Raw genomic sequence first — 9,593 nt, 5'->3', positions numbered from 1 at the left:
ACCCCGCCCCCTCGGCCGCGGGGCTGCGGCCCGGCCTGGACTGCTCCGTCTGCGGCAAGCGGCTGAACTCGGCGGCCAACCTGCGGCTGCACGAGCTGGGCTGCCCGCCGCCGCCGCCCGCCCCCCGGCGCGGCCACCAGTGCGCCGTCTGCGGCAAGCTCTTCGTGTCGTCCTCGGGGCTGGCGCTGCACCAGCGCGTGCACACGGGCGAGCGGCCCTTCCCCTGCCCGCACTGCGGCAAGCGCTTCCGCCAGAACACCCACCTGCGCGAGCACCTGCGAACGCACTCCGGCGAGCGGCCCTTCCGCTGCGAGCTCTGCCACAAGGGCTTCGTGCAGTCCATGCACCTGGCCGAGCACCGGCGCACGCACACCGGCGAGCGGCCGCACGCCTGCCCGCTCTGCGGCAAGGCCTTCAAGACCTTCTCCAACCTGCGCAGCCACCGCAAGACCCACGCGCGCAGGGCCGCCGCGGGGGGGGGCGCCCCGGGGGCCGAGGGTGCCAGCGCCGTCGTGGTGGGCGGCCCCGCCGCCGACAGCGGTGTGGTGGAGCCGCCGGCCGCCGCCCCTGCCCTCCGCCAGCAGAGGGAGACTCAGGCTGCTGCCCAGCCGCAGGTCATCCAGCTGCAGCAGGTAACTCCAGCGAGAGAGAGAGAGACAGACCGGGGCGTGGGGTAACTCCAGAGAGAGAGAGACGGACCGGGGCGTGGGGTAACTCCAGAGAGAGAGAGACAGACCGGGGCGTGGGGTAACTCCAGAGAGAGAGAGAGAGACAGACCGGGGCGTGGGGTAACTCCAGAGAGAGAGAGAGAGACAGACCGGGGCGTGGGGTAACTCCAGAGAGAGAGAGAGAGACAGACCGGGGCGTGGGGTAACTCCAGAGAGAGAGAGAGAGACAGACCGGGGCGTGGGTAACTCCAGAGAGAGAGAGAGAGAGAGACAGACCGGGGCGTGGGGTAACTCCAGCGAGAGAGAGAGAGACAGACCGGGGCGTGGGGTAACTCCAGAGAGAGAGAGAGAGACAGACCGGGGCGTGGGGGTAACTCCAGAGAGAGAGAGAGAGACAGACCGGGGCGTGGGGTAACTCCAGAGAGAGAGAGAGAGACAGACCGGGGCGTGGGGTAACTCCAGAGAGAGAGAGACAGACCGGGGCTGGGTAACTCCAGAGAGAGAGAGAGAGAGAGACAGACCGGGGCGTGGGGTAACTCCAGCGAGAGAGAGAGAGACAGACCGGGGCGTGGGGTAACTCCAGAGAGAGAGAGAGAGACAGACCGGGGCGTGGGGTAACTCCAGAGAGAGAGGAGACAGACCGGGGCGTGGGTAACTCCAGAGAGAGAGAGAGACAGACCGGGGCGTGGGGTAACTCCAGAGAGAGAGAGAGAGAGAGACAGACCGGGGCGTGGGGTAACTCCAGAGAGAGAGAGAGAGACAGACCGGGGCGTGGGGTAACTCCAGAGAGAGAGAGAGAGAGACAGACCAGGGCGTGGGGTAACTCCAGAGAGAGAGAAAGAGACAGACCAGGGCGTGGGGCCTGGGGGGAATGAATTGATTTAATAACGAACCTGAGAAACTGGGCCTGCAGTTCCCCTTTCATTACCATTGTACCTCTGTGCCCCTCCATGTGCTGTAGTCGTAGCTGACCGAGACGGAGCACGACTGCAGCGTTAATTGGATTTCTCTCCCTTTTGCTCTGTCCCTCACTCCCAGACGCAGGGGACGCCCACCATCATGTGCACGGAGTTCGGAGACACAATCGCGATCATCGAGACGGGCGACAGCCGGCCTGCCCATAGCCGAAGCCATCGAGATCTACCAGACGGCCATCGAGAATGGGCTGGGCCTGGACAACATCACTCTCCTGTGAGAGAGGCAGACTGGGACAGCAGCCTGGACAACATCACTCTCCTGGGAGAGAGGCAGACTGGGACAGCAGCCTGGACAACATCACGCACCTGGGACAGCAGCCTGGACAACATCACGCTCCTGTGAGAGAGGCAGACTGGGACTGAGGCCTGGACAGCATCACGCTCCTGTGAGAGAGGCAGACTGGGACTGTGGGCTGGTGTGGTAGCAGACGTATGGAGACGTAGGGAGACACACTGATGCCGAGAGAAAGCCAGACGAGCTCGTTTCATCAACAGCTGTGTCTTCAAATTGCTGTGTACAATGTTTATATCGTTCATTGTAATTATTATTAATACTATTACCATTTGTAAATGTTAATTTTTATTTGTGGCTTTCCTGATGACACTGTAATTAAAATTCTTGCTGTTTTTTTTTGTCATTGTAAATAAACAGGACGTGCCAGTCACAGTTTGATACAGCTTTGTTTCTCTCCTGTTTTACTGAGTCTGAATGTTGGCATCGTTAGTGTTAAAAGGTGCAGTGATGGTATCTGATCATCGGAGGGCAGCAGTATTATGGTTAGGTGCAGTAACTGGTGCTGATCAACAGAGGGCAGCAGTATTATGGTTAGGTGCAGTGATGGGTGTTGACCAACAGGGGAGACAATTTTATAAACACGGTGACCGGCAGTTGATGCTGTTTCACGGATAGAATCCACAACCAGGCTGGTAAAGGCCTTGTGGGTCTTGTAACGCTAAAGCAACAGGTAAAGGTTTATTCCGCACTGAAAAGAGATGAAAAGACTTGAAGAGGGCTCCACACACCTGAAACGTCTCTTTTCAGCGTGGAATAAACCTTTACTTGTTCCTCTGCATGGTGATGCAGCTCCCTGCTTGAACATGGAGTACTTCTAACACTTGAGTTGAGGCCATAATTAAACAAAGTGTCTTTATTTTCTGAGTTTAGCAGTATTGCACATTATTAAATGAAAAAGTGATTAAGTCAATGTCTCCGGGCCTCCTGCACTGTCCGCCTGTTCCAGTGGATCTGGTGTTGATGACCCGGGTCACCTGTCCTGTCCGCCTGTTCCAGTGGATCTGGTGTTGATGACCGGGGTCACCCGTCCTGAGAGGGTCCGAGCTGTGCCGCCTGTCTGCTGGTTCAGAGACCGAGCTCCACACGCCCCTGTTCCTGCTCACTGCAGCTGTGATCCCAGGGCGAGATCCCACGGATTCAGATTAAGTTCTGAGCCGGAGCTCTGCACTGCCTGAGAAAACAGCAGGACAGAGGACACAAGCAGACTCACACTTCGCCTAGAGAGGGACTGGGGCAGGGCAGGGCACAGAATCACACTGAGAGAGGGGGCAGAAGACAGAGGACAGGGGGCAGAGGACACAAGCAGACTCACACTACGCCTAGAGAGGGACTGGGGCAGGGCAGGGCACAGAATCACACTGAGAGACGGGGCAGAAGACAGAGGACAGGGGGACAGAGAGGGGCAGAGGGACAGCGGGGCAGACAGAGGGCAGAGGGACAGACGGAAGCCAGATGGACAAAGGCACAGACAGAGAGACAGGTGTAATACACTGGGGCTGTTTCCAGAGTGTCAAGATGGAGTGTGCCTGGCTGCAGACAGCTCCTCGCCCCGGGCACCAGGATTCTTACCTGCGAATTACAACAGTCAGAACAGTCCCACAGCCCAGGGCCAGAGCCAGCCCGGCCCCCAGCCCTGGGAACCCCCTCTTCCCAGTCTTCCCAGTCCGGCCAGTGCACTGGGAGCCTGCAACAGGGAAGAAAGAGCACTGCTGACTCTGGAGCAACAGAGCTGCAGTCCGGCCTGCTGCTTCTCTCCACACAGATCGGCACTGCTACTGCATGACTGCACAGATCTTAACAACCCCTGGGAGAGTGGGGGGACCCCCCTCAGCCCCCTGGGAGAGAGAGAGACACCCCTCAGCCCCCTGGGAGAGAGAGAGGGACCCCCCTCAGCCCCCTGGGAGAGTGGGGGACCCCCCTCAGCCCCCTGTGAGAGTGGGGGACACTCACCCTGGGCGGTGTAGTTGGCCGTCACCTCCCCCAGCTCGTTGTGTGCCTGGCAGGTGAAGAGCCCGCACAGTGGGGCCAGGCCCGCAGGCGCCAGGGAGCGCCCGTCCGCAGACAGCAGGTACCGGCCCGGGGACACCGGCACCCCGGCCTGCAGCCACTGGAAGACAGGAGCGGTGCCGCGCCCCACTGCGCAGAGCAGGGCTGGGGGGCTGTCTGCAGCCATGGAGACGGACACGCTGGAGATGGGCTCTGTGGAGAGAGGGGGCCCGTCACTGTCCCACACCGAGCAAGAGCACCGCACCCCGGGCTGGAGCAGAGTGTGTGTGTGTGTGTGTGTCAGTGTGTGTCTGTCAGTGTGTGAGAGTGTGTGTGTCAGTGTGTGAGTGTGTGTGAGTGTGTGTGTGTGAGTGTGAGAGAGAGAGTGTGTGAGAGAGAGAGTGTGTGAGAGTGTGTGCGTGTGTGTGTCAGTGTGTGAGTGAATGAGAGTCTATGTGTGTGTGTCAGTGTGTCAGTGAGAGTGTGAGAGAGTGTGTGAGTGTGTGTGTGAGTGAATGAGAGTGTGTGTGTGTGTGAGAGAGTGTTTGTGTGTGTGCGAGTGTGTGAGTGAATGAGAGTGTCAGTGAGAGGGTGGAGTGTGTGTGTGAGAGAGAGAGAGTGTGTTTGTGTGTGTGTGTGTGTGTGTGAGTGAATGAGTGTGTGATTGAGAGGGTGGAGTGTGCATGTTCTCTCTGTGGCTGTGGGATTTTCTCCAGGATCGTCCCCAGGGCAATGTGCCGCTACGTGAGGTCAGTGGGTCGCTCGCTGTGTGCCCGATGGTACCGCCACTCCACCACAGACCTGTCCTGTCGGAGGAGTGCGTCACGAGCCACTGCGAGAACCACAGATCACCGGGTTTTCACTTCCAGTTCACACTCAGTTCACACAGTTCACACTCAGTTCACACTGCTGGATGGGAAGACCGCTTCACATCCTCACACCTCCCCTCGTAACTCCTTCGGGCAGATTTCTTCCCAGATCTTTTTTCTTCCTGCTCTGTAAAAACTTAACTTTGTGTCAGAGTGTGTCTGTGTGTGTCCGTGTGTGTCAGCGTGTGTCAGCGTGTGTCCATGTGTGACAGCGTGTGTCCATGTGCGCTGGTGTCAGTGGGAGGCTGTGGGGGTCAGTGGGTGTGGATTAGCCACAGTGACCAGTCTCTCTTACCGTACTCACTCACTGTGGCCTGCGCCGAGCGCTCTGTCCCATCCTCCGCGGTGACGATGATGCCGTACAGCCCACTATCAGCTGCACTGAAGTTCCTCAGCCACAGGGTGGCGCCGCTGTCAGTCAGGGCAACACGCTCACTGAACGTCTTCAGGGTCTCCGTGGGCCCCCAGAAGAGCTTGGCGATCTGGAGCAGGGAGTCTCCGGGCTGCCTGCGCTCCCAGGACACCATGTACACGGATTCTGAGGGCTCGGTGTCAATCTGAGCCTCCAGGACCAGGTCCTGACCCGGGATCACATTCTGGAACTGGGATTTCAGCTGGACTGAAAGGGACTGGATATGGACAAGCACTGGAGACAGGAGAGAGGGGATAGAGGGAGGAGAGTGTGGGGAGAGAGAATGAGAAAGAGGAGAGAGGGGGGTGAGTCCTCAGACACCTCAGGTCTCCTAGTAACCCCCCTCACTCCAATAGCAGGATCTCCTAGCAACCTCCCTCATTCACATAACAGGGTCCCCTAGCAACCCCATTCACTCGAATAGCAGGGTCTCCTAGCAACCCACCCTCACTCATATAGCAGGGTCTCCTGGCAACCTCCCTCATTCACAAATTAGGGTCTCCTAGCAACCCCGCTGATTCACATAGCTGGGTCTCCTAGCAACCTCCCTCATTCAGAAAACAGAGACTTTTAGAAACCCCTCTCACTCTCCATGGAGGACAACCAGATCCCTGAGCAGCACGAGCTGCTTAGCAAATGCAGCCAAACTGGGCGCCCAGCTGACTGCATGTAACTGAAGGAGCACCTAAGAGAGCAGGGAGACTCACGCAGGCAGAGCTGGGTCAGGGAGAAGGTCCGTGCTGGACTGCTCAGAGCCATGACGCTGAGTGGGCTCACGCAGGCTGCCTGCACACAGCCGGAGGGGCACTGAGAGACAGGACACACAGCAGCTTAGACAGACATCAGACACTGCTGACTCCAGCCCCGAGACACCCCGATCCCCACCACACCCCACTCACTCCCTCTCACCCAGCACTGACACCCCGATCCCCACCACACCCCACTACTCCCCCTCACCCTGCACTGACACCCCGATCCCCACCACACCCCACTACTCCCCCTCACCCTGCACTGACACCCCGATCCCCACCACACCTCACTACTCCCTCTCACCCAGCACTGACACCCAGATCCCCACCACACCCCACTACTCCCTCACCCAGCACTGACACCCCGATCCCCACCACACCCCACTACTCCCCCTCATCCTGCACTGTAGCACTGACTACATGAATTCGGAGCCAGCCTGGATGCAGGCGTCGTGTAAATAAGCTCCTAATCGGCGCTTTGAGAAGAGAAAACGACGGAGACTCACTGCCGTGTCCCCAGCGTGGCCTGTCGGACCTGTGTGTGGAGTGAGCTCAGCAGGAGAGGCTTGTGTCGAAGCTGCACTCGACTGCCCTGTCCTCCCTGTCTCCTGGGACTGCGGCCGTGACAGGAAGGGCCAGGACTCTTCCTTCCCTGGAATTTCCCACGGCTAAAATGCCCAAGTCTTCCAAGCTCTTTCCTTTTAGAGTAATTACAGCAGCTCATCAAAAATGTTGTAAAACCACACTAAAAAATGCTGCTCAGACCAGATTCCTGACAACAATGCTGTGGAAATCTCTCTTCCTCTCGGCCCAACCCTGCTCGTACTCTTTCTGTTTTTCTTTCTCTGTTTCTCTGCTCTCTTTGCACAGGAAAGCTGCTGGCTCACTGTTCGGGAGTGAATGTCTCTGGGCCACTGTCTGCACTGCACAGTAAGAGTGAGACACTCTTGGCCCCTCTTGTCATTGCTCTGCGTGACAGTGAGATGCTCCTTTGTCTGGTCGGCGGGAGGGAAAGGTTCCTCGTGTCGTCGCTCTGCTCGCTGGGTCTGACAGGTTCCTCGTGTTGTTGCTCTGCTTGCCGGGTCTGATAGGTTCCTTGTGTCGTCGCTCTGCTTGCTGGGTTTGACAGGCTCCTTGTGTCGTTGCTCTTCTCGTCGGGTCTGACAGGTTCCTCATTTCGTCACTCTGCTTGTCGGGTCTGATAGGTTCCTTGTGTCGTCGCTCTGCTTGCTGGGTTTGATAGGTTCCTCGTGTCGTCGCTCTGCTTGCCGGGTCTGATAGGTTCCTTGCGTTGTCGCTCTGCTCGCTGGGTCTGACAGGGTCCTTGTGTCGTCGCTCTGCTTGCTGGGTTTGACAGGCTCCTTGTGTCATTGCTCTTCTCGTCGGGTCTGACAGGATCCTCATTTCGTCACTCTGCTTGTCGGGTCTGATAAGTTCCTTGTCGCTCTGCTTGCCGGGTCTGATAGGTTCCTTTTGTTGTCGCTCTGCTCGCTGGGTCTGACAGGGTCCTCGTGTCGTCGCTCTGCTCGCTGAGTCTGACAGGGTCCTTGTGTCGTCGCTCTGCTCGCTGAGTCTGACAGGTTCCTCATGTTGTCACTCTGCTCGCTGGGTCTGACAGGGTCCCTGTGTAGTTGCTCTGCTCGCTGGGTCTGACACGTTCCTTGTGTTGGTGCTCTGCTCGACAGGTCTGACAGGGTCCTCGTGTCGATGTTCTGTTCGCCGGGTCTGACAGGTTCCTTGTGTTGTCGCTCTGCTTGCTGGGTCTGACAGGGTCCTCATGTCGGTGCTCTGCTTGCTGAGTCTGACAGGGTTGTCATTTCGGTGTTCTGCTCGCTGGGACTGACAGGGTCCTCGTGTCGGTGCTCTTCTCGTCGGGTCTGACAGGATCCTCATTTCGTCACTCTGCTTGTCGGGTCTGATAAGTTCCTTGTGTCGTCGCTCTGCTTGCCGGGTCTGATAGGTTCCTCATTTCGTCGCTCTGCTCGCTGAGTCTGACAGGGTCCTTGTGTCGTCGCTCTGCTTGCTGGGTTTGACAGGCTCCTCGTGACGTTGCTCTTCTCATCGGGTCTGACAGGTTCCTCATTTCGTCACTCTGCTCGCTGGGTCTGACAGGGTCCTTGTGTAGTTGCTCTGCTCGCTGGGTCTGACACGTTCCTTGTGTTGGTGCTCTGCTCGACAGGTCTGACAGGGTCCTCGTGTCGATGTTCTGTTCGCCGGGTCTGACAGGTTCCTTGTGTTGTCGCTCTGCTTGCTGGGTCTGACAGGGTCCTCATGTCGGTGCTCTGCTTGCTGAGTCTGACAGGGTTGTCATTTCGGTGTTCTGCTCGCTGGGACTGACGGGGTCCTCGTGTCGGTGCTCTTCTCGTCGGGTCTGACAGGTTCCTCATTTCGTCGCTCTGCTTGCCGGGTCTGACAGGGTCCTTGTGTTGGTGCTCAGCCTGAGCAGCTCGTCCTGTTCATCAGGAAACACACCTAGCTGGTGCAGTTGCCTGAGGCACATGAGGAAGTAACATGACAGGAGTGATCAGAGCTCTAAACTCAGCCCAGACACACAGTCACCCCTCTGGGACACACGAAGGAGCAGGGAATGAAACTCCTACCCCCACTTGTCACTGTGGCTGTGCCCAGCTCAGTCCAGTCCAGTGAGAAAGGGCACACTCCCTTGAAGAGACAAGGGCATGAAGAGGGCATCTCTCTTCATGCTAAAGCCACAATTTCTGAACATCTTCCCTCACCTCCTCATTTCTGACATTGAACTGGCAGGCCTGCCTGCTTCCTGCCTTTACCCAGAATGCACCCAGCTGTTGACGCCTCACAGCCATTCACCTGGAACAGCATGGTGACAGCAGCAGGAGGGCACGTCTCTGCAGATGTGTACACGTATTTACACACTACTGTCCACCTGATGTCAATATTAATGTGACTGCAGTGTGCTGACCTGTGTTTTGTCTCATGTGTGGCTGCAGTGAGCAGTACTGTAGTTTTTCCAGTGTGGCCTGATGATCACTGTGTGTCCTTCTGCTTGAAGAGTTGTCTGTATGTAGATGACAGCAGACGCATTTCATCTGCACTGGACTACAGGTGAGACTGGAGTGTCCAGTCAGTGTGTCTGTATTGACCCCTCTCTCTCTCAGTGCAGTGTTAATGTACTGGAGTGTCCAATCAGTGTGTCTGTATGAACCCCTCTCTCTCTCAGTGCAGTGTTCATGTACTGGAGTGTCCAGTCAGTGTGTCTGTATTAACCCCTCTCTCTCTCAGTGCAGTGTTAATGTACTGGAGTGTCCAGTCAGTGTGTCTGTATTAACCCCTCTCTCTCAGTGCAGTGTTAATGTACTGGAGTGTCCAGTCAGTGTGTCTGTATTAACCTCTCTCTCTCAGTGCAGTGTTAATGTACTGGAGTGTCCAGTCAGTGTGTCTGTATGAACCCCTCTCTCTCTCAGTGCAGTGTTAATGTACTGGAGTGTCCAGTCAGTGTGTCTGTATTAACCCCTCTCTCTCTCAGTGCAGTGTTAATGTACTGGAGTGTCCAGTCAGTGTGTCTGTATTAACCCCTCTCTCTCTCAGTGCAGTGTTAATGTACTGGAGTGTCCAGTCAGTGTGTCTGTATTAACCCCTCTCTCCCTCAGATAGTTACTGC

At 57.1% G+C, this 9,593-nt stretch overlaps 2 protein-coding genes across 4 annotated transcripts; one reads left to right on the top strand and one right to left on the bottom strand.

Moving 5' to 3' along the window:
• Nucleotides 1-6: 6 nt before the first annotated feature.
• Nucleotides 7-2,228, top strand: LOC138225332 (DNA-binding protein REPIN1-like). The gene is made up of 2 exons (XM_069185230.1): nucleotides 7-632; nucleotides 1,707-2,228. Exons 1-2 carry the CDS (start codon nucleotides 342-344, stop codon nucleotides 1,986-1,988), a joined length of 573 nt encoding a protein of 190 aa, XP_069041331.1. The 5' UTR covers nucleotides 7-341; the 3' UTR covers nucleotides 1,989-2,228.
• A 550-nt stretch (nucleotides 2,229-2,778) lies between these two features.
• LOC107080065 (hemicentin-2-like) lies at nucleotides 2,779-8,500 on the bottom strand. Of its 3 annotated transcripts, none has more exons than XM_069185228.1 (6): nucleotides 6,463-8,500; nucleotides 5,915-6,014; nucleotides 5,100-5,441; nucleotides 3,891-4,139; nucleotides 3,510-3,624; nucleotides 2,779-3,048 (listed from the first exon to the last, which is right to left on the bottom strand). In XM_069185228.1, the coding sequence occupies exons 2-6, from the start codon at nucleotides 5,964-5,966 to the stop codon at nucleotides 3,006-3,008; spliced, it is 801 nt and encodes a 266-aa protein (XP_069041329.1). In that variant the 5' UTR covers nucleotides 5,967-6,014; nucleotides 6,463-8,500; the 3' UTR covers nucleotides 2,779-3,005. The 3 variants fall into 3 exon arrangements, with proteins under 3 accessions (XP_069041329.1, XP_069041327.1, XP_069041328.1); XM_069185226.1 differs by having other exon boundaries at nucleotides 5,091-5,441; nucleotides 6,463-8,493; XM_069185227.1 differs by having other exon boundaries at nucleotides 2,779-3,111; nucleotides 5,091-5,441; nucleotides 6,463-8,488.
• Between the last annotated feature and the right edge of the window lie 1,093 nt (nucleotides 8,501-9,593).

This window comes from Lepisosteus oculatus, chromosome 27 (genome assembly GCF_040954835.1).
Source record: "Lepisosteus oculatus isolate fLepOcu1 chromosome 27, fLepOcu1.hap2, whole genome shotgun sequence".
In the NCBI taxonomy this organism is placed as follows: Eukaryota; Metazoa; Chordata; class Actinopteri; order Semionotiformes; family Lepisosteidae; genus Lepisosteus; species Lepisosteus oculatus.
The sequence above is the reverse complement of the archived record's forward strand: the minus strand, read 5'-3'. Positions and strand labels throughout refer to the sequence as shown.